The 23,948-nt window shown below is 38.4% G+C and overlaps 1 protein-coding gene across 1 annotated transcript in view; it reads left to right on the forward strand.

Moving 5' to 3' along the window:
• Positions 1–23,948, forward strand: part of LOC104467339 (chromosome unknown open reading frame, human C20orf194) — a gene marked incomplete at its 5' end in the record, with an annotated part of 59,753 nt that overhangs the window by 30,030 nt on the left and 5,775 nt on the right. Inside the window, 11 exons of the mRNA XM_010081080.1 lie at positions 3,364–3,467; positions 6,542–6,688; positions 10,153–10,241; positions 10,469–10,567; positions 10,832–10,949; positions 11,930–12,018; positions 13,274–13,432; positions 15,689–15,814; positions 17,729–17,766; positions 23,004–23,139; positions 23,492–23,578. Coding sequence (XP_010079382.1) covers positions 3,364–3,467; positions 6,542–6,688; positions 10,153–10,241; positions 10,469–10,567; positions 10,832–10,949; positions 11,930–12,018; positions 13,274–13,432; positions 15,689–15,814; positions 17,729–17,766; positions 23,004–23,139; positions 23,492–23,578 — 1,192 coding nt within the window. The remainder of the gene's footprint in view (positions 1–3,363; positions 3,468–6,541; positions 6,689–10,152; positions 10,242–10,468; positions 10,568–10,831; positions 10,950–11,929; positions 12,019–13,273; positions 13,433–15,688; positions 15,815–17,728; positions 17,767–23,003; positions 23,140–23,491; positions 23,579–23,948) is intronic.

A 23,948-nucleotide genomic window follows, 5' to 3' on the forward strand; every position in this document is an offset into this window, starting at 1 on the left:
CCTTCACAAGCTTTAACATGAATATCCCAGTAATCCGACTGAAGACAATTTGGGAGGAATGTTAGGAGGGGTTTCCCTCACTTCACAGCCTTGCATTAATGTGCCTCGCTTTACCTTGAACCAACAGATACTACTAAAGGAATAATATTTTTATATTCTACTGTACAGAGAAGATACTGTTGTTGCAGTACTGCTGTACAACAGAAGAGAACTTCTGTCTGACAGCTAAGTACTTCGTAAAAGCAACGATCTTTAGTGGAAAATCTTTAGCTTTATTGTTTTTGTAGTTATGCAATGCATTGTTGAGGATAAATAGTGATGTACAAGGCAATGAAACAGCAACTTTCACATAGCGGAATTTGCTTTTGCTCTAATTGAACAGATTTTAGAGAAAGACGGTTAATGCAAATAACATCTTTAGCTATTTTGCAGTACAGTGCTGTGGGCACATGTTCACTTAGTAAATAACTAGAGAATGGTGAACATTTTTTTTTTTGGCTTTGTGAAAGCTCTCTGTGTGTGCCCCAGTGGAGCAATTTACTTTTTCCCCTTTCTGGGAGATTTGTGAAGTTAAATGTTTAGATAACTCTTGGGATGGACAGTCATAAGTAGGTGGTATAAGGACTATTATGTAACATTTCAATGAGCGAGATATTTTCTTAGGTGTCAAGTGAAAATGAACTTGATCTTGTTCCCTTTCATGTGTGCTGCAAGACAGTTTGCTGTGCTCTAATTTGGGCTCCACTGAGGTTGCAGCTATGAGGCAAGATAAGGTGTAAAAGGTGCTGTCAGACAGGCACTCATCTTCTCTCTGTGGCTTATGTCTTACTGGTACAAGGTAAATGCTCATGTCTGAAATGCATGAAAAGAGTTCAGGCTGTTAAACCTTTTCCTTTATATGCTAACACATCTGCTGTGTTCCTGATTTTTGTAGGATGAACTTAACTGAGTCAATCAGTCATGCCAATTAAAGTCTCTTTTGTGATTAGTCACTTGTGGAAAATATGCAAGTAGTATTTCAAGTTGTTCTTGGTGTAATTCACTGACTTCCACGTTAAAGGAAGCTGTTTTAATTTGGATTAATTAATACTCTTTTTGGCGTGCTTTTCTGTTATAAAAGATGTAACATCTCTGATTTCTGGTCTTTCCCCATTGACACATTCTCTGTGAAGTGTGATATTCTGTGAGATTTGACAGAAATGTACTTCAGGTGTTGTATTTTACATTGTTCTTCTGCGACCACTCGATAGAAGGCACATACCTGTGGTGTGGCTTGGGATTTTGTGAGCACTGGATGCATCAGCAGTGAACATCTTGTATATATAAACTATTAAACCTCCACTGCTATGTAATTATATATGGCTTTGTCTCCATTCTGTTTCTTCTGAATTTTGACCTTGAATTTGTGACTGTAGTGTTTCCCAATTTAATAGTATTTGTCTCTCCAGAGCAATTTTTATATTAACTAGAAGCTTCAGTCTAAAACAGTTACGTTCGTAGTTAGCAGAGCCTGTATGTCTTTTAGGTAACTGTTGAAATCATATATCTAGGTATGGTGATTCGATTTCATATCAAGCTCTTTTTTATTAAAAGAAAGCCTTAATACTGAACAATTTTGAAGATCTTATTCTAAGTTGCCATTTCAAGAGGAAAACGCCTTAGTTTCTATATTTTCTCAGAGTAGAGTGAGCTAGATGTACAGTCGTGTTTAGCTGTATGTTTTAGTTACTTTGCTGCTTGACTTGGCTTTTTTTTTTTGAAAAGTTACTCTGAGTAATGCCTTTTTTTTTTTCTTTTGGTCTTTTTTTTTTTGTTTGTTTCTTTAAAGAAAATATTTAACCTTTCCCTTTTGCTGACTCACACGCTTCCCTGTATGGGAAGTGATCCGGCTTTTAATGCATGCTCCAGCACTGGTAGCAGAGGTCCAGCTGGCAGCCCCTGCTTAGTCATTTCTTCATGGTTTTCTTATGACTGTCGGAAATTAGTTTTTTTTGCTGATGTCAGTTTCTAGTGCTTTGGTGGAATTTTGTTTTTATCCGCTATGCCGTCTAGCCTTACTGTTTCTCATTTTCCAACTGCTTTCCCTAGTCATGCAAGTTTGTTAAGAAGCAAAATGTCTGTAAGATGGCAAGAAAAATGGAGACAGAGTGAATGTCATGTCTCTCTTGGCTGTTGCTAGATTGTTAGCTTCCAGGGAAATTGCTAGCCCAGTGTTGTGGTTTAACCCCAGCTGACAATAAGCAACACGCAGCCGCTCTCTCACTCCCACGCAGTGGGATGGGGGAGAGAATCAGAAGAGTAAAAGTGAGAGAACTCGTGGGTGGAGATAAAGACAGTTTAATAGGTAAAGCAAAAGCTGCACACAAGTGAAGCAAAACAAGGAATTCATTCACCACTTCGCATGGGCAGCAGGTGTTCAGCCATCTCCAGGAACGCTGGGCTCCGACACACGTTAACGGTTACTTGGGAAGACAAAGCGCCAGCACTCCAAACATCCCCCTTTTCCTCCCTCTTCCCCCAGCTGTACATGCAGAGCCTGACACCCTATGGTGTGGAGCATCCCTGTGGTCAGCTGGGGTCAGCTGTCCCAGCTGTGTCCCCTCCCAGCTCCTTGTGCACCCCCAGCCTGCTCGCTGGTGGGGTGAGGAGCAGAAAAGGCCTTGGCTGTGTGTGAGCCCTGCTCAGCAGTGGCCAACACATCCCTGTGTTATCAGCGCTGTTCCCAGCACAAACCCCAGCCACAGCCCCGCACTGGCTACTGGGAAGATAATTAACCCTGCCCCAGCCAAAACCAGCACACTCAGGAAGAGTTATCCCTATACACAAAAGAAAATGCAAGTCTTCAGAAGGGCTTTTCTGTTTGTCTTGGTGAGAAGTGAAAGGAAAACTGCCATTTTATACCTTTTTCTGCTGTCTGCATGTTGACATTTTGCTGAAAATCTGACCAACTGTAACATTGGAACAATGTTTAAATTTTCTGTTGTTTTGGATGTGAGTTTTTCTTAAGTTCTTGCTTTGTCAGTTTTACATTTCTTTAAGTTTGAAATTCGTCACGATGGAATTTTTTTTTGCTTTAAAAAAAAAAAAAGTCAGAGAATCTTTATGATAAATGGGTTCTAGGGGATAAGGTTAAGTCAAATGCAATCATGGTCATGATTCATGCCCTTGGTAGTGTCATCCGGTAAAGATCAAATGGTTGTGCTCTGAATGCTGCGTGCATACTATCCCAAATCTTTACTCATGTTGAATTTGACAATATTCTGTAAGAACATACATTTCTTCCTCAAAAATAAGAGGCATTCATCACAGGATGCTGAAATATTGATATATACCTAATACAATTATTTTTCTTTTGAATTCTAGGCAAATTGTACTTCTTTTCAGATGGCATTCTCTTTTCTGATCCCCATCGTGGCAGCATTACCATTTCAAAGAACCACATGAGTTCCATTTCTTTCTATGATGGGGTAAGTATTTTGTTCCTGCTCTCATAAACTTTTAATCAATTTTTGACAGTGTTTCTGTAGGGTAATAGAAAAAAGTTTTGATTTCAGTTGCAGTTTTACAAGCATGTCTAAAAACAAAACAAAAAAAACCTTACAAAAAGTGAAGAAAGAAACAAAACCCCAAAACCTGCCAAAACAAAGCAAACAAAGCCCCCCCCCAAAAAACCTGTAATGACTGATGCAAAGATGATGAGAGAATTTTGTATTAGACTGAGTTATCAATGCGTTCTTAATGGTATGGGAAATTGCTTTTTATTAAAAGAAAAAAGTTGGAGAACGTAGCATAAAACATCCAGCAGTCTTTAGTGATGGATAGAGAAAAGTTCAAGGCGTTGTGAAGTCGTATGGTGTATTGGAGGGTGAAATGCTGCCTTCTCTTCAAAATATATTTAGCCTTCAGTCAGATGTTCGTGACAGTGTGCTGCTTATCTCTGGAGAGGTCACGAGCGGTGTCTGTCTACTGTCGTAGAGTGTTCTGTAGCTGACAGGGTGACGGGAATGACTGGTTCATGTTTCCCAAGCTAAGAAGTGAGAAGGAAAGGCAAGTTGTACATAATTACACATATTCTGAGTAATTACAGTAAAAGGCGCAATGTCAGGCATAGACTTTGACCATGCCTGTGGTCACCTTACATCACTTGGCTTGGCCAACTTGCCCTGCTCATAGTTTGATCTTCTGGCTTAGTGGGAATTGAGAGTTAGCTTAATGATGGCAACTCAGCTTTTTGGTTTTTTTTTCCTTCTTCAAGGCAGACACGCTGGGTTAACTATCACTTTTTCAGAATGGAAAAGAGATTATTTTGGCTGGTTATTGTTCTAAGCACTGAAAAAAAAACCCAAAAGAATCTCCGTTTCCTTTAGTTTCTATTTTCTTCAGGTACAGTATTACACGTTTGTTTGGTGACCTCCAGAAAGCATTGTGTTGCTCTGATTTCATCGTATAATGGAGGAAACCAGTAAAATACAATCAAAGTGTGTGATTCAATTTAGATGAAAACACAACAGTGAAGACAATCTTACCTTAGCTGCCTTTTCTTGCCCATCATATTGATTGCCCCTTGGTAGTTCAAGAAGCTATTTTAACACTGACCTTCCTTCTATTGTTTGATTCAAGACACTCACTTTCATAAAACTGGCTATTTATGGGACCTGGCTATCATTCCTGGACTGAAGCCAGATTTTTGTGCACAGCTAAACCTTGACAGAGAGCATTTTATTGTTCAACTGACTTGGCATAATACAAGGGTGGAGAGCTTCAGATGTTAAGAAGTGACAGGAGAAGAAGGGTAATTGTTAGTATGCTTTTTCCGCACGTTATTGCAACAGGAATATTGATGGAAAAGAAAGGCTAATTTAATGCTAGGATTATCATAAAACATAGAAAGACTTTAAGTAATGCAAAGTAAAGTTTCTCAGCAGCTCTATCACCATGTGTGCTTAATGCTTCTCTTTTTAACTTGAAAATGTCTGCACTTCTGCCTCCAACACGTTCTACAGGCTTCTCTACTCTGAGAAGCTGTGCACCTAGCTGCTGCCTAAGCTCCCGAAGTTCTTGAGGCTTGTAGACATCAAGTGCATGGATGACAGGTTAGATTCCTCCCCAGACTGCACCATGGAGATCTAAAGCAGAAACCATCCCAGTCAGCAGAATCGAACCTGAATCTCCCATCTCGTAAGGCAGCACTGCTGCAGATTAGTACCATCCATCCTGGGAGTAAAAAAAAAAGCCACCAGGCTGCGCTGCCATCCACTCTCCCAGCTCCCAGTTTTATTTCTTTTTCTTCTGTGGCTGTTCAGTCTCAATAAACTAACTGTATCAGGCATCTTTACAGAAGTTAAGATGCTGTGTGCTTGGTTTTAAATTCTTATTTAAGACCAAGTATTCCAGCTTGTAAGTACCTGAATCCAGCATTCATTTTTGGCCACGAGTCAAGTGAACAGATTTTACGAAGTAATACTTAGATTTCATAACAGTATTAACTTCTTGTAAAACTTTGCACTGGATTGTTTTAACCTAAGGTCCATGGGGATTATTGCTGCTGCTTTTCAGCTTTTTTTTTTTTTAATTATGGGGAACCCTAAACATTTTCCAGGAGGAGCAGCACATTGGTTGGACACTTCCCGTGCAGATTGCAGCACGTATGAGTTGGCCTTTTAGTCACTTCTCATGAAATCTGTAATGTGCAGAATCCAACATCTGTGAACCGTGTTCCAAAAGCCATATCTCTTAAGAGAAATTGTTCTCTCATAGGGCAACATTTTTTTTATGTTCTTCAGTAATCTCAATGACTTTGAGAGGATTACTTTTATAATTAATGCCTCAGCAAAGGGTAGAGATTTGCAAATGTCTACTGATTGATACAGATTCATATGTAAGTGTTCCCCAACGGGAGCTTTTTCTTCTCAAAAATTAGTAAGTGGAATTCTTCACCCACTTCTCCTGTTGAAAGAGAGATGGATGCGATGCAGTGTTTGATTTGAACCCTAAGCAGTGGTATGCCCGTTCTCCAGGGATGTTTCATGCTGCTGTTTTTCTAATACTTTGGTATGAAAAGAGTTACTAGTCAAAGCTTGAGCATCCTGCAAGGTTGTACGTAAATGCCTGTCTTGAAATCCAAAAAAACAAGGATCAGTGTTTTATGTATGGATGAAGGTGGCTTTGTTGTGAAGCATTAGCAGAGGGCTAAAGGTCCAGCTTTTGGTGCAGGAAAAAGAGTAGATATTAAAATGCAACCTTGTTTTTTCAAGACAAGACAAAGCTTAGGTGCTTAGAACAACCTCAGATGCTTTCTTTAAACCTTATGATTTCTCTAATGGCTGCAAAGTAGAGAAGGAGGAGGGAGCACTGTAAGTGGCTGCAGTTGATCTTTCTGCTCCATACCTGCACTGTGCAGGTAGTGAATCAGATCTTCATGTGCCCACCTACGACTGTAATAGTTCTCTTCTCGTCTCTGTTATTTAATGTATTAAGCCTTTTTTTTTTTTTGCTTTCAATAACTGTTAATTATAATTTGTCCTGTTTCTTACTTTTCTAGGATTCAACCAGTGTTGTCGCAGCTCTCTTTATAGACTTCAAAAGTTCCTTGCTTGCCCATCTACCAATTGAATTCCATACCCGAGACAACTTTTTGATGATTGCACTTTTCCCCAAAACAAAGATTTATAAAGCTTTTTATTCACAGGTAAAGTAAAAAAAAAAAACCACCCAAAAAACCCCCCAACAAATGGGTCGTGGTGGGGCAGGGGCAACACAGTTATTCTTTGTGTTTCAGATGAGAGGCAAGTGTGAATTTGTTGGTGTCTGTCTTAACTAATTAAATTTGGAAAGAAAAAGGTGTTTATTTCTCACATTCGTTGAGCCACTAAGGCTTGTCACTTGATAAGTTAATACAGCAAAGGTTAAAGTTCCAAGTTTTTCTCGCATCGGTCTTCACAAGCAAAACTTTTTCCTCTATCTCAGTGAACTAGCACAGTTTAGAAGGGAGAAGGGGCAGCAGGAGGTGGGTCTGGAGACCTCCAGAGGCTCTCTTCCAACCAGAACCTCTGATCCTCTCTGACTTAACGGCATCTGCCTTGCAGACACAAGATCCTTGCGGACTGCCCTGCCACGTAGACCTTCCCCATCCTTCCCAGGAGTGTGATTGCTCCTGATTTTAGGAATTTGCATGTGTGAGAAACTTTAACTCGCGTCTGCATTTCTAGTGATTGTGGCTGTCATTAATTTAATACTCACCATGTGCTTTCATTTTGTCTTCTGAAGGCAGTGAGCGCTCTAAAAGCTTGTTATCTAGCAGTTGCATTTTAAACGTAGCACTGGTGTATAACTGGCTACAGCAATCGTATGTAGTTGCAGAGATTCTATTGTGGTTTTTTGTGGTTAGACACATTTGGATCGTGATCCTTAGGGAAGGTTTGTTTAAGTCTTTAAGTATCCCATATGGCGCTGTATTATTCTCTAAGTAGATTGGCTTCATGCATTGTAATGCAAAGGCTTTTAATAAACAAAACTGGATAACAATAGCACTTGGGAGGAAATGACCCTGGAGATTTTAGGACTTCACAAGGGTTTTAGTGTGCGATCATAACCCTGGACTGGAAAAGACCGCCTAGCTCAGTGAGTAGTCCCCACTGGTAGTATTCATATTACCATAAAATTTCTCCTCCTTTTATCTTAAGTGTTTAGATTCCTCCACTGTTCCACTGTGTGAGTGGTTGGGAATATTTTGTTTGTTTGTTTTGGAATTTTCAGCCTATTTTATTAGGTCTATTTTTGTATCTGTTTGTTTTGGTTTTTTTTTCCTTTTGCTCTACCAGTGGACATCCTTGAGGTATTCAGAAATTTCAGACCTATTCTTTCTGGCTTTTAGCCTGATAAAATAAAACCAGATCCTTTTTAATCTGTGCTTGTAAAAAGTTCTCTTTTCCTCTGGTCATTGTAATACTATTCTTTTGGTCTGTTTTCTGGCTGTAGATATCCAAACTGTGTTTAGTATCTGAGATGAGGGTGTTTGTTTCTTATACAGAGGCAAAACTAGTTTTCTCTTCTGAAAATGTTCAGAGATGACCTTGGTTTGCCTTTACTTTTCACTGCTGCCTTGAATTAACAGATCGTGGTCATTTTTTGAGAAACTTCTTCAGGTCCTTTCTCTCTTGCTACCTACTGATACTCCAGCTGATTCCAGAACTCTTTGTATGCTCATTCTTGCTTTCGTACTTCCTCCTATTTTTATTTTTGTTTCTTCCATTCTTGCAGTTAGATCTATTTTGCTATGAAGCATCTCAGGGTTGTGTAGGCTGTCTCCCAACTTATTTCCCCTAAATGCTGTCAGTTCGCTTCAGTCTGTGCCAAATTCATTGCAAAGGGTGTCACAGAGCATTCCCTAAGCAACGCTGCTGGTGAACATCCCCAGTCTTCTGCTTCTTTCTTTCAGTGCTATTTATTCTGGTCCTCCTTTGAGTGAGCTTTCTGCCAAACAGTTCTATACCGAGTTCCCGTTTCTGTAGTTTAAGTTTCTCATCTGGCACCGTACCAGTTGCTTTGCTCAAGTAGAAGAAACATGTCTTTTGTCTTGAAGATGTTATCTCATGAACAAAACCTATTCATAGGATCAAGCGTACCTGATTGTGTGAGCCATGGAAACCTATTACTGTACTTTGTTGGTATTTATTGATTTCCTCATTTATTTTTTTTCTAAAAGCTTGCATGCTATTGCAGTTGTGCAGACATAGCAGTCCTTCTACAGACCTGTAGTTACAAAGTACCTAAAAAGTCGGTACTAGTTTTATTCTTTTACAATCATATGGCATGATGCCTCATTTACTGGACCTATGCTTTAATTATTCCCAGCCTCCTTGAAATGGAGGATTACCCATTCCTCCAGATCTGAGTGTATTAGATTCCTTGTAACTGAGACCTTTGCAAGATTTTGAGTGCACAGAACTGGAATCTGGTTTGCAGATCCTGCAAAGACAGGACAGGACCTTTCATTTCCTCACTCTAATTGGTAGGGGAGGAAAATTTGCTTAGGCTTTGGGATGCATTGATTCCTCTGGTTTTCTTGACCTTCTCTAATGCCATAGCACCTCTTTTTTTTTTTTTTTTTTTTTAAAGTGTTCATTAAGTGATACAAAAAGGACTGATTTATTTCCATTGCGTTCAGCCTCAGTCTGACCTATGTTTTCACTTTATCCCTCTCCCTTTGACTTCTAAAGGATCCAATTTTCTGTTGAGCAGTCCTCCTTTCCATCCCTTGTAGGCATTTTCCTTAGTCTCTTATGCGTGTTTTGAAGTGGTTATTTGTTTGGTTGCGTGGATCTTTCTACACAAGCAATATTGTCTTTGTTAATATCAAAAGTTTCTTTTATTTTGATGTTTTTTTATCTCGCTGCCCTTGTATTTAGGATGCCGATTTGTTAATGGAAAGCAGTCTTCTCCCCAACCCCCGCCCCGAGTTGTTTTGTCTTGCAGCAAATTATTGTGAAAAATGACAATGGCTGTTGCCTTTACTTCTTAAAAGAAGGGAAATACCGAACACTTAAATGTCTGTGTGATTCATCTGAATCTGATTTCTAGGTTCAGAATGTCGTTCCTATTAATGGGACTTGGCTAGAGCAATAGGATGCGAGCCAAAACACTGTTCCCTAGAGAAACGAAGGGCTCCCTTCCCTTTTTGCATTTTTCTTCAATTTCTAGAAATGATTGCTGCAATTTTGCCTCGTGAAAATTACAATACTACTTAAAGGAGATTTATATTAATTCAGTTCCTGCTGTACTGCAGTTGGACTATAAATACCTAACATATGCTGGAACTAAAAGATACATGTGAATATTACTGTTAATTTGGTGGGTAATTTTTTTTTACCTAGGATTTTTTTTCCCCAGCTATGAAGATGGGGGAAAACTAGACTATTTCAGTAAATTTACATCTTAAAGCAGTTCCAGTTTAGCCAAAGAGAAGCTTACAAAATCTGATCGTGGAGACTTCTTCCGTATTCTGAATTCTTGCAGCAAAATCAGTATTGTGACATATTTACTGGCTAGTTAAAATGCATGTATTTTTTTAGGTGAACAAAACCAATTCCTAAACAAATTGGAAAGAAATTTTGCAAAATGATGATGCTTATGCATGGGTCTGGTTTGTTCCAGGTTTTCTCTTCATGGCAAAACCAGACAAACTCAGGATTATCTTTAAGGGTTGTCCAGGAAGGATTCCTGTCTGTGGAACAAAAGAGACTGTAAGTTCACGCCACTTACTCCAGTGCAATTATTCATCAGCTGTGCGCTGCCATCAGAAAAATGCTGTCACTCATTGAAGATTTTGATAATGATTCAAAAACAAATTGCTGCATTCTTAGTACAATGCTCACTTTTTTTTTTCTTAGCTAATATGTAGCCATCTGATTTAAAGAAGATAAATTTCTAGGTTTCTCCTTTAATCAATTAATTAATTTGCTTGTTTTAGGCATTCCAGTGTTCAGAAGCTATTTAACGCCTCGTCTTTTCCTTCTGGGGAAAGATGCAGGGAGCTGAAAATATCTGCTGCCCTTCCAGAATGGGAGAGGTGAGAAATTATTTTTGTTTTCAAGGGATCAGTTTTGTCAGCAATAATACAAAAATATTCTGGTATATGTAATACTTATCTAAAAATTGCTTATTTAACAACTGTCTTCACAGTAGGTATTTTTATTCTGAGATGAATTATTTCCTCTCTAGGGAAGTCTCTGTTTGACCTTTGAACAATCTTATTTTAGTAATTTCCCAACTATTTATATGATTAAAATCTTTTGGTCTTGATTGAAAGAAAATAAAACTTTTTTTTTGAAAGGTTTGTGCAACATTTCACTGTCAGCAGTGTCAGTCACGAGCCAGTAATGAGAGCGCATCTTCCTATTTTATTGCAACAGTCAGAAATCATTCCCGATAGCAAAGCAGAAAGCAATAAGGTAAGGAAGCAACTGAACAATACTTCCTATCCCTAGTATAGAATATTTAGCAAATATTCCATCATTAGTCCTGTTGCAGGCGATGCAGTACTGCTGTGTGTTCAGCCATGCTCTCTGCCTCCTTCTCCAGTACCACCAGTTCACACCGAACTTGCTTCAAGTCTCTTTCTTCGAATAAATTGCCCTGCCCTGTTTTCCTGATTACCCTACTTAATTTTTTTTTTCATTTAAACAATCTTGTGGAAGTGCTATAACGGCCCTTCAGCCTGATATAATAGAGGCAGAAAGTGACAAGTGAACGGTTTTCTCTAATGGCCAGAGAGAGTTAGCCCTAAAGCAGGAGTTTGCCTTTATGAATTGCTGAATAATTTAACTGAATTGTTCTCTGGAACATAAAAGTCCTTTAAATAGCATAGAGGTAGCACATGATATTTAACATTTGCTGATATTATCTGTAGAACACTTGGTTCTCTATAGGGGCAGTAACAATTGTCAAAGTTAAGGAGTGCTTTAAAATAGCATTTTCAGGGAAAATATTTCCTTGTAACTTTTCCAGCATTTGAAATCTGCTTCACGCAGGAATGTCAAATCAACAAGAATATGGTCTTTGCCTTAAAATGTTGAGATATGGAGGCAGCCTTATTTCATGGGATCTAGTTCAGAGGCCGTACTGACATGATCATCATGATTCTATGATACTTAAAGCAAAATATTAATAATTAATAAACCCTTACTTCCTTTCGCTGTGTTTAAGGTATGAAAACCAAGAGAAAAGGCATCTTTGTAAAATGATGCACATCTGAGTAATTACATAAACACAGTTAGAGTTATAAACTATCTCTCTGTTTCTGTGGTTAGTGGCACTTAATTTTATATTTAGACTTAAGATTTTATCAGTATGGTTTTTATGTGTGTGCAATTGTTGTAGCTTGTTTCTAGTCTTCAGGTTGACCCACTTGTTGTCTGTTCCCTTGTTTTAGGTGGTTATCACCATTATAACTGGGCTTCCAGGATGTCGTTGCAGCGATCTGTGCGCTTTTCTCGTGACTTTTAACAAGGAGCTTGGAAGGTTCGTACAGTTTTGGGTTTACAGTCCAAAACAGTGCTCATGCCAATCACAAAAGAACTCCTCAGCATGAAGGAAATGAAACTATCAATGTCTCACTTTTTTTTTTTTATATCCCAGTTTCAAATTTGCAAACATATCTTTCTTAAGAATAAATCCAGTAGATATTATGAAGCACCGTAACTAGTTCTGCACGGCACACTATAGGGTAGGGTTCTGTTGCTGCAGGTATCTCATTTAACTGTGTTATGCCAGGTAGATTTTGGACATTTAGACAAGAAAAATATCACAGGAGATTTCTTTGCTGGTATTCCTTATTAAGAATACCACAGGTGTCACTGTAGATCTATGACGTGTGTCTGGAACTGTCACTGATGCTCCAGGTAAGAATAATCTCAGAAGGGCCAAATGAATCCTGCCTTAGGCAAGTATGGAAGCTGTCTTGTCACAGCTTGAAATGGGTGAAGAGCTTCCATGTATTGACTTGTAGTGAATATAAAATGTGTTTTTCTTGGAGAAAAGACTCTACTAAGTCTTTGCTGCAGCATTGTTTTTAATCTGACCTGGTTGCTATTCTACAATAGCAGGAGTTATATTCAGGACTTCTATTGTATGGCAATAGGATAAAACAACTGTAGGAATTGGGCATTCTCTGTGTTGATATAGCTTCTGGAAAATTAAAAAAACATTCTTATCCTTTTAAATCTTACAGCAAAACACCTTAGCATTTCATCTTAGTAATGTTCTGGTCTGATTTTTTTTATATTACTTTTGACTCAGTGTCTTGATTCAGAACAGTTTGGTGGTTCTGTTTTTAGGGCAAACATGTAAGGTGACTTTTGAATATTCTACATTTCATCGTGTTTTCCTGCAAATGTCATCGTTACTATTTATTTTTGCAGTGAATTATTTTCATGCCCAGAGTCTTTTGAACTGGATTCCCATAATCTTTGTTTACTGCATCACTAATAAAGATCAGAATTGCTCATATGATGTGTGGCTTTAAAGAAGTTGTTGAACATTGTTTTATTAAAAAACAACAACAAAAAACCACAAAATTTTTTGGCAGTAGTGTAAAGAATGTATTTATGCTGGAGATGATAGAAAGACAAGTAAATTAATCTTTCCCACTTGGAATGAGAGGTGTGGAATCTTAAGGCTAGTCAAATTTTTTCCTGTTTGTTGGTTCAAAATAAAAATAAAACAGAAATATTACATCATAGAAAACTAAATTCTTTCCTTGTTTTCTGTTGTTTAGGTGGCTGGTTTATCGGCAAACTATGGACAGTCCTGAATGTTTCAGTGCAGCCCACTTCCAGCGTTACCTCTCCAGTGTCCTGGAGGCGCAGCAAAACCACAGCGTCCATCAGTCCGCTTACGCTAAAAAGAACAAGCGTCTCTTAGTGGTCTTGCAAGGGTAAATGTTTGAACTGTTGTATAGAATAAGGGATTTTCTGTTTCCTTCCTTTTTCCAGTGCATTTTTAAACTTTCCCATCACTCTGAAGCAGTCAAATTCCTGGGCTAAAGTGTAATACTGTTAATTCCATTTTGTGTAGGTGCTAAACTCAGCTTTTCTGCAACCTGTTAATTCCTTTGCTTTGAAAAAAATGTTTTCCAAAGTCTTCCTTCAGTCAAAAGGAAGGGCGGACTGTTGCATTCATCTTCCCTATTTAGGAGATGGACTGGGATTTTGGGCTGTTGGTAAATGGCACTTTATATTGGTGCAGTTGTGTTCGGGATTGGTTTCGGGTTTTGGTTTTTTTTTTTCCTTCCCCTGGAGGTCTTAGATAGAAAGGTGCTTGTCCTTCAAAGCCTGATGAGACTTCTTCTTGAACATAATGTCGTATTTCCTTCAGAATTGCATTTCCAGTGGCAAAGTAAGAGTACTGGTTGTAGTCCCTGTTGGGACACGAATTAATTATTTCTGCTTTTTCCCAACAGACCAATATTTTGCTGATAACAAAAATCATGGAATAAATGCACATGCTTTTCTGCATTCTATAAAAAGTTGTTAGCTGAGTTCTCATCCTGCCTTTCATGTCTAATTTTCTTTGACAGTTTGTTAAAACATTGAAGTTGTTTTGATGAAAAGTGGGGGTGGAGCACCTCCCTGTTTCTTTCAGAGGAAGATCTATTGTTTCTTAGGCATTAGATGATGACTGAACGTATTTTGGTAAATTTTAATTTCAGTTGCTTCAGAATAGAAATTAATTTTAGGAAGTGTGATACCAGGTGACAAGATTATAATTATATCTCTTGGGTGCTTACAGTACCTTAAATTTTTGAAAGATCAGTGAGTGCTAGAGAATCTTTAATAAATAAATTAATAGTTTCCAGAATTAAATGGTCCATACAGTCTGCAATAGAAGCTTAAAAGCCTGAGCTCCTCTGACTTGTATTGAATTTTTTAAACAGAGAACGAGTGTGCTACAGTGAGCACAAGAACCAGTCTTTGCTTTTTTGCAAGTGTTTGGTATCTTTGTGTACGCAGGTGCTTGCTTTTTCTTTGCATTTCTGGCTGTCCTTGCTTTGATTCTTTGGCAGTGTGGGCTACAAAAAATGTGACACAAACTTTTCAGAGTTCCAGTTGATAAAAGATAAGAAGAGAGGCAGTATTGCATGTGTGCGAGTTGCTATCCAAATAAATTTTTGCACCATTTTTGCACAGCACTTCTCATACAGTATGTTCTGAGTCTCTGCTTCAGACTGAAAGACTACATAAAGATTATGACCTCTGAAACTACCAGCAGAAAGCAAGCTGTCAAAAATATGCTATTCCCTTGATACAGCAAGCAATATTGAAGGACCACAGATTAACACGTTTTGGGTAAATGCCAGTTTTCTGGTTTTGGTTACCAGGCTACCAAGTGTTCATCTTTTTCACTGAGAGCATGTATATGGAGCTTAGCATTTTCTTCATTATGGTTCACTCTGATAGTGCTAAGAAGCATAATTTTTTCCATGTTAGAGTTAGGTTTTTTCTCTTCTTAAAGTTAGCATGAAGTCCAGTAATGTTTAAAATAAGTGATATTCTGGTAGCAGGAAAAAATTACAGGTTTTCCATTTTTTCTGGATAGTTGAGTGTTGGTATAGACAGCTTTAAAGTAGCCAGAGTTCTCAAAATAATGCATTAGCTTGATACCTGACAGTGTGGTTTTGAGAGGAGTTTGTAACTGGCTGAGAAATAAACACCTGGAATAAAAACTCAGGTTCACCTAAACTTTGCTATCATACGGAAGTATGAAACAGCAGTGGTTGGAGTACTGATAAAAATTGGACGCGTTAATTATAGAAGCATGCTTCAGTTAGACCACTGAGAGGTCAGAGGTGTTGCTTTTTAATTTATATTTTTACTTGAAGTGCTTAATATGCTTGGCAGTAGGCATAATGTGCTGGTATTACGTTATGTTTTTTGTGCTTCCTGAAAGCTGGACTTTTCAGTTGCTCAGCGCAAGGTTTGTACTGCCTTTCTCTCTAGTTGTCAATTTATTTCTAATGTTACTTGCGGTCAGCTTAATTTGTCTGGATTTGCCAAGTTTTGAACAGTTTTATCACTATTTTGGTAGGCTTTTTTAGAAACCTGACCTTCTTTCAAGCACTTGATTTCTGGTTAGATGTTGAAATGTGTCGTTCTGTGTCTCTGAAACCATATTTCATTTTGTTTTCTTACAGCTACACTGATGTTATTGATGTTGTACAGGCTCTGCAAACTCATCCTGACCCAGATGTGAAGTCGTCTTTCATCATTGGAGCAGTTAATACTTGTGTAGAGCCACTGAGTTGCTATATGGAACACAGGTATGCTTTAAGATACTTTTACTAGTTGGAAAATAGATATCTAGGTTTATGAGATCACTTTGATAATAATTATATGTGATGGTTAAATGCCATTTTAATTGTCGTAAATCTCGTAAAACTGCTAGGTAATCCGTCTTGGATGAACTTTCAAGTGCTGTTTGGTTTATAATGATGACATTTGGTTTCCAGTAGGTATATAATTATATATAATAATAGATATACTCTGGCTAAGGACTTTATAAAATCTGCACAGTTAACTGTCCTGTCGTGTGTGCTTTTTAAATCATTCTTTTTTTTCTTACAATCTTTTTGTGGGTTTGACTATAAGTTGAGACGTGCATCTCGGTTTGGGTTATTGATTGTGTCACTATTTTTGGATATTAAATTAAGACTTTACAGATTTAAAATACGGAACTTATGGGAAGCAGTCCCACATTTTGTTGAAGAGAATGACAAAGCACGGAAGCAAAAGCGTTGCAAGCATTAAAATCTGATATCCTGGGTTACTGCAGAGGCAGGGTGGGGAGGAAGCGGTAGCAAAGCCAAGTCGCTGACATTTTAAAATAGTGTGGTATGGTTGCTGTTTCATAGTATGCGTACGTGCTCCGCACTTCAGCAAACGCGGAACTAATGTCGTAGACCTATCTGTAAAATTGGAATGCTTAAATTTTGCAATTATGCCTTGCAGCTGATTTGATAAATAAGTGAAAGGAGTGCCACTTTTCAGAGTTCTTAGCATTGCTGCTATTTGTGATAAAACTCTGTGCATCGCAGCTTAGAGGTGAACTGCCCAGTCATTTTATTAAAGTTATTTTTAAAACACTAACCCATACACTTCTTGTGCTTTACACTAGTCAATAAAGAGACGTTACCTTACTGCTTCCTTTTGTCTCCGTGACAAAGCTGGTAAATAAATAATAAAGACCGCATTAAATATTGTTGAATTGATGCTGGAGTGCTGTTTCAACTTGTTCTTTCCATAATTATAGGAAAGACAAGTTCCATTCCTAGGTTTTTTTTGAACTTAGTAACGTGTTCCTGGTCATGGTACTGAGTAGTATTTATAGCAGCAGTAGCCTGCAATCCTTTGACTAACATTGTTTGTCTCCTGAAGTGCTGGAGCAATTGAAGGAAGAGGCTTAGCCGATGCTGTGGACTGGGTCTCGCTTTGAAGTTTCTTCTGATAAGAACTTCCCAAGTAGCCATGTACTTCCAGTGACTAGTCTTTGGCAATTTCACTGTGAGAATCGAGAAGAAGGACTTGAATGTCCAACTTGAAACTTTTGCAGTCAAGAAAATCAAAACTATTTCTTGTCCCAGAGTTCATTACTGTAGAGATCGAGCTCTTTCCTGAGCCTAGGGCGAAGCTCTCCCCCACCCTGGCTTGCTGCTCAACACAGGGAAGAGGTCGTTGAAGGAGAACAGATAAAGTAATATCCCTGGAGCTTTTGTATGCATGATAAAGCTCATAAAAATAATTTTCCTTGGCTGACACAGTACCAGAAGCTGGTATGATACATACAGAAAGCATTATGTACATACAATCTTTCCGTGAAGAGTTCCCACTGTGTTTGGAAGGCACAATTCTTTAGGGGAAGCTTAAAATTCCTGTTGTTTAAGTAGAAATTAGAGGAATATTGAAGCCTTTCTGACTTCCTAGAATACAGAATAGATTGTGTGGTGGGAGTTAGCTCTTAAATCCATTAAGGAACTAAAACCATCTACAAAACTAACTTTTGGGGAAGAACTCCTGAAAGATATAACCTGCAGGGCTTTTACAGTTACGGATTGAGGAAAGGAGACATGAAGATGATGTGGATAGTAAGACTCTAGCAGTCAGTGTCCAAATGAATGTAAATGCTTTACTTAAATAATAATATTGATTCTTGATAAACGAACTTCTGTTTTTTGTAGGCTTCTTTTTCCCAAGTTCTTGGACCAGTGTTCCCAAGGTATGTGTCACTTTTCTTGACTTTGAGCTGTACGAACAAGTAGCTGAGCCATGTGGCCAAAGAGATGCCCTGTAAATGCGTATAGTCAATGGATCATGGTAAACTTGGTAAGACCCATCTGTGCAGGACAGTCTCTCTCTATGTTATTAAACACCATAGGTGCCTGGAGAAGATGTGAGAATATGGAATATGGTGCATTCTGGTTTTCCTCATCGGGAGGATGGGTTTCCTAAAACCATGAATTAAACTGCCTACCTTTAACTGCTGTGACTTGTGCTGTATTGTTAATCTGGGAGTAAAATGGACGGGGTTTGAGCTCCATCCTCTTTGGGGGAGCCATCAGGGAATAGAGCTCTCATTTCACTTCTGCTATTCAGGAAGGAAAAAGGGAGCTGGTTACCTTGTTCCCCATATCCTCTTCTTAGTGCAGCATGGAGGATCCTTGTAGGATTCATTTGACGTTGCAACAGACAAAAAGGCTGGCTTGCAAAAGAACTGTATATTCTGTTTCATATACTGACTCTGAAATGAATCATTGACTGCACAGTCCTCCTTGCCAGGCTCGGAACCTAGAGCAGCTGTTGGCGTAAATGGGATACGATCCTTCCTGACTTATCATCAAATAAGTTCTTTAAGTTTCAGGAGCAGAAGCAAATTCAGCTATAGCACGGTTACGGTTGTTTCTAACAGTTGTGTAGCTGATTTACACCGTTAGACCTGCAGATGTGGTGTGGGTATATCTGAGAACAGTTCTCCCCAGTCGGATAATCTTTATTTTAGGCAGGCTGTAAGCTCAGACTGGCACGGGATAGACCAAAGGCAGTTGAGATTTTTCTTTTAAGTTGCTGCTGGACTACATTTACTGCAGAACGACTTTCTGGTCTTACGCCGATGTCTTCCCAAGTGAACTTCAGAACTGGAATTTTTGTGTTCGTAATTACTTAAATACAGTTGTCAGGGTAGGATGCTGCACTTTTCTTGTGGCTGTTTAAACTGTGGTGCTCTGTTTTGCTGGCAGAATTATGCCACCTCTTATTCCTGTGTGAAGGGAGTCCAAAAGAAAGAAATCCAAGAAACCCAAAAGAATGAAATTGTGAACGAGCTGAAAAGTATGTAGGTGCTAGTATATAAATCAGTATTTTGTTATTTTGTATTTTATTTGGGAGAAAAATGTTGGTGCTACAAATTGGGGAACTGACCAATAGATAACGATCATGGTTATAGCCATGGGTGAAACTGAAGAGAGCAGGAGAATGTCAAAATTAAGAATACAATGAAATATTAATAACTACTGAGAAGCTGAGTGCAAGCATGCCTTTTTCTTTTATGACAGAACAGAAGAAAATAGCCAAAGCTATATTTTTTTTATTAAAGTGCATTTGTACAGACCTGATTGGGTGAGAATTTGTCATTGTTCAAGGAGGAACTAGAAATGCTTAGGACAAGCACAGCTAATTTTCCTATGGTCCAGACATTGAAAGAAGGAAAAATACCAGAGGTTAGAAGAATGTTCTTCTGGCAGTGAATTATTTCTGCATGATGCAAGGTTTTGTCATCTTGTTTTCAGATACAAAATGTGACATTAGATAGCCTCGAGGTCTATTTGCGTAAAGCAGATTGTTTCCCGTGAATAGGGGCAGTTTTGGTGTAAAAGGTTTTAGGAGGAAAAGTATGCTTTGAACCGAGATGTGGTACACTCACACACTTTCCAGACAAATGCAGAATTGTATGGTAGAAAATTTACTTCTGCATAATTGAGGGTTCGTTTCTAGCTCAATAATAGCAGTATTTAATGAGACATTCATTTTGCTGAGAGATATGTTTGTTGTTTTTTTTTTTTGTCCTGTACCCCAGTATTATTGTTTGTGTTACTGTAGCATCAGTGGGCCAAGACTGGGGCTTGTACAAATGTGAAAACAGAGACTTGCAATGCGGGTGTAAGTACAGATATAGGCAAGTAGGAATTAGTTAGACTTTTGTATGCTTACCTTCTCCACATAATTATCTTGCAAATTTTTTGGAGTGAGCAGGGTTAGCCTTTTGCTGCTGCTTTCCAGGTCTCTTCTGCTGTGTGGCTTTCTCTGTAATGTACCAACGCGTTTTATCAGTGTGACATCATTTTATAGGAGTGACACTTTCTGCTCGGAAAGCCACAAGAGGAACAAAAATGAATGAGGATCAGAGAGAACTGATAAAGCCTTGAGCCAGAAAGACCAACGTTTGCAGTTTTGTTTTGTCTCTCCCTTGCGTGCTCCTTTAAACTTTAAAAAAAACAAACTCTTGCTCCCATCTGTGTGCTGTAATTTCTTTTTGTCTCGCTCCTTCCAAATATGCGTGTCTTTTTTTTTTTTAATTTATAGCACAGGAGCTGTAAGATGATCTCTTACTAGTCTAAGGGCACGTTGGCATCTCTTGTGTTGAATATTAAATTATTTTAAAGATTAAGATATCACTGTTGTTGAATATGCCCATTGTACATTTGGGAGCAAAGAGGATCCATTATTTTTATAAAGCATATGAATTTTTAATACATCCCTGTTTCTTTGCTTCTGTTGAACATGCTATTCCCCAGGCTGCAAAACTTTTTTTCTTTAGATGGATGTATTAATAATTAATTAAACAAAACTGGGTGATCTTCAAAACACAGTAGAGAAATGGCAGTGACAATTCCAGTAGAAAAGATCAAAATTATTCCTTACTAAAGCTGTGTAGGCATCTTGCAGTTCTCAGAAAGCTATTTTTCTTTTGGATTACACTACCTGTCAGTCAGTTCAGCATCACAGGCTGTTGCCTGCTAACCCAGGGCCAATTTTAGTGGGATGCTGGCACCTACGAGATTTATGCCTAGGTGTGTGCGGAGCCAAAGCCTGTAGGTTCCCCAGGCTCCCAGCAGTCTTCTCTTACTTCCAGGGTTGCGTGGGAGTTTACAAGCAAGAATGACAGCTAGTGCCCAAAAGCTGTTCCCCTGAGACAAGCACAAATGAAGCGGAGATTGATGGAGAAGGAGTTTGGGCGAGGAGCATGAGACAAGATACATCAGTTTCTGATTTTCTAGCTATTTTATTTCTTGAGTCTTTTTCTTAACTTTAAGCTTTGCCAGCTTAGTTCTTACCTCTTCTCTCCAAGGCATTCTAACTGTCATGTACCCTTCATAGCATTTACGTTGTACAGGCTTTTTATTGTTCTGTGCCAACTTCACAGAAAGCATAACTATTCTTTTAATTAAACTTGACTTTTAAGTCAATATCAAGTTTGGGGATATTAAGAAAACAATCCCACTGCACATAGCACACCCACAACGCGGTGGTTCTTGATTAGCTTATTCCTAGTTCTCATTTTAATTGCATGATCTACATCATCATTTCAAGCATGCGTGTGACTTAAATTTGAAGCTTGCTATTTCCCCCTCCTCATCTCAAGAGCAACTTGTAGAAAACTGAAATAGGAGTGGAAGCTTCTGTGGGGGAGTAAAAGAAAAGAAATACTAACGATGGATGTTTGCTTGGGCTTTTATTAAAATTCTGACTTGAAAGGGTCAGTGGTGGAAGTAGCAGTGAGTGGGAGCATATGGTATAATGTAAGCAGCCAAGAAACTTTTGGTGTAGAAACGTCTGTAAAGAAGCTTCTGCAAGGATTAATCTCCTTTAAAGACTTCTGGAAAGATTAGGAATAACTCTAGGCAGCAGATCATGGTGTGAGCTTCATTGCATATATTCCGCTTTAAACAGCAATGAGTTGGGAGCGGGGGAAATCCATCCTGGTTCAATTGTTTATGAATATTTGAGTTTACTGTTCTGCTCTCCTGTAGTTCCAGGAGAGTGTCTGAAATGAGCTTGCACATCTTGAGCAAAGTAGCAGCAAAAAAAAACTGACATCCCAGGGAGTCAATCTCTTTGAGGAACTGGGCTGACATTCATTCTGATGTAATACCTTCTTGATATAATTGGAAAGCAGAAATCCTATAACACTGAAATTAGTCGGATGATAAGTGCAACGTGTCATCTCGCAATTTTTCATTAATGAGATCCCTTCTAGCGCCCAGGGCTTGACAGCTGCGATCGTTGGTGTGTTACTTCTTCAGAGGCATCTGCAATACAAGAGCTGGTTCTCATTTAACCCGAAACTTGTCGTGTACCTGGCAAGACAGCAGGGATAATGTGAAAACTGTGTTGTCACCTTCAAATTTTGGAAAGTTTTTGCTTAAGAAGAGTAACCATTTCTTCAGTGGAATTGGTCTCACTAGGTGCAAACTGAAGGGATACCGTTCAGCCTGAAAAAGGAATTGCGTTTTTGGTGACACATCTGAGTCTTTTTGGGAATTGGGGCTTGGGACAAAGAGTTTTTTTTTTTTTATTCCTGTTGTTTTTCTCTTATCTTTTTTGATGCCTTGTGGATTCAGTCTTACTGCCTGAATCCTATTTTGGGGTCCTTCTTTAAAAACAGAGACAAAAAAACCAAAAAACCACAAACCTCAAACTCTTCTCTGGTTTTTGGAAGTAGGAACTGTCACTGTCCAAAATACTCATTTTTAGCTTTTAGCCGATGTTTTTATGCATTGGATTTGCCAAGAGGCTTTAAACATTTGTGTGTTTCATTAAGCTGTTCCTTCTCAAATTGATTCTTATATTAATTTATTACTTTAATTAGTTTATTCTCTTGATTGAGTTGAAATTGCTTCTGTTATATGGACTAATTGAAAGAAAAATGTCTTGACCTGGTATAGCTGTGTTTTGGCCAAGCGCGTCTTTCTCATTAGTCGAGCCATCTCCAGAGATTGGCGCTGTACTGTAGGCTCATGGCTTTAATTTTGTTTTTTTTTTGGGGGGGGCAGTGAAGATTGTTTTCACTGAATCATAAGAACCCACAGATTACAACATCCTGCCCCTTTCCCCTTGAGTCATTCCAGTGACTGAAAAAGATTGTCTCCTTCAGGAGGTACCCTTCCTGCCCTCTAGATGCGGTTGCAAAATAAATAGTTAACGATAATTCTGCATTTGGTTATTCCACAGTGTTCATGTGTGAAGTTAGATGGGTTTCTGTGGTTTTGCTGAGCAGGCAAGAGATGAAAGGTTCCTTGTTTGTTTGTTTTTGGTGCTTGGTTTGGTTTTTTTCCCCTTAGTAATGTTAATTAGGTAGAAGGAAAGGTAGGGAAGAATGGACGTTCTATTGCTTAATTGTTTATTAGTCACTGTTGCATGCCTGATTTCTGTTAACCATCCTCTGCTTTCCTTCCCCAGGACTAGTGAGTAACGTGGTTTTCACAAGTCATACTACAGAGAAGAGACATACACTCCTTATGCAACTGCAGAGCCTTATCCGAGCGGCAAATCCTGCCATTTCCTTCATCCTGGCAGAAAATGGAGTTGTAACTAGGTAATGTTGAGCACTGCCGGTATTTGTCACTTTTGGCACATGGGACACGTGCACTTAGAAACTTGCATTCTCTTGTTTTAGTCTGGTAACTTATACAAATGCAGATTTTTAATTACTTCTCATGCAAAAGACATCTTCCCTTTATAATTATGGTCATATAAACGTAGGGATTAGGAAATGTATGTTTTTATTTGCAGAGTGTAACTTATGCTACCATTACTGTCATCCTAATGGAAAAATACTCTTAATTTTACTGTTACTGACACATTCTGTTTTCTGCAAGTAGCACACAGATCATGGACATTTTATTGAACTTATAAAGTTAAAAATCTTTATCTTTATCTCTTTATAGGAATGAGGATATTGAATTAATTCTCTCAGAAAGCAGCTTTTCAAATCCTCAGATGATGAGAGCTCGGTATTTAATGTATCCTGGCTGGCAAGTATCTAGACTGAGAAATATTAAAACTATTTTTCTAATTAACTTGAAGATTTAAAAGTCTCACTAACTTTTTTTTTCAAGACTACTCATTTGGAACAGGCAATAGCTTTGTAAATCATTTTTAAAAGAGAGCTGATGAGTATTCTTAGTAGATACACGATTGCTGTCCTTTTATGGGGAAAAGGATCCTTTCTGGACACCATTTAAATCAATGGCAAGATTACTGTTGCTTTTCAGAAGAATAGAAAAGAACCCTCTGGGAATAAGCTGGGAAGGGTCGGGATGGGTGAGGTCAGTAATGACGAGAGTAATTTCATTCTGACAGCTATTCAGCCTTACTGGAATGAAGTTGCTCTGTCAGTCTAGC

This window comes from Pterocles gutturalis, unplaced genomic scaffold (genome assembly GCF_000699245.1).
Source record: "Pterocles gutturalis isolate BGI_N339 unplaced genomic scaffold, ASM69924v1 scaffold3639, whole genome shotgun sequence".
Lineage (NCBI taxonomy): Eukaryota > Metazoa > Chordata > Aves > Pterocliformes > Pteroclidae > Pterocles > Pterocles gutturalis.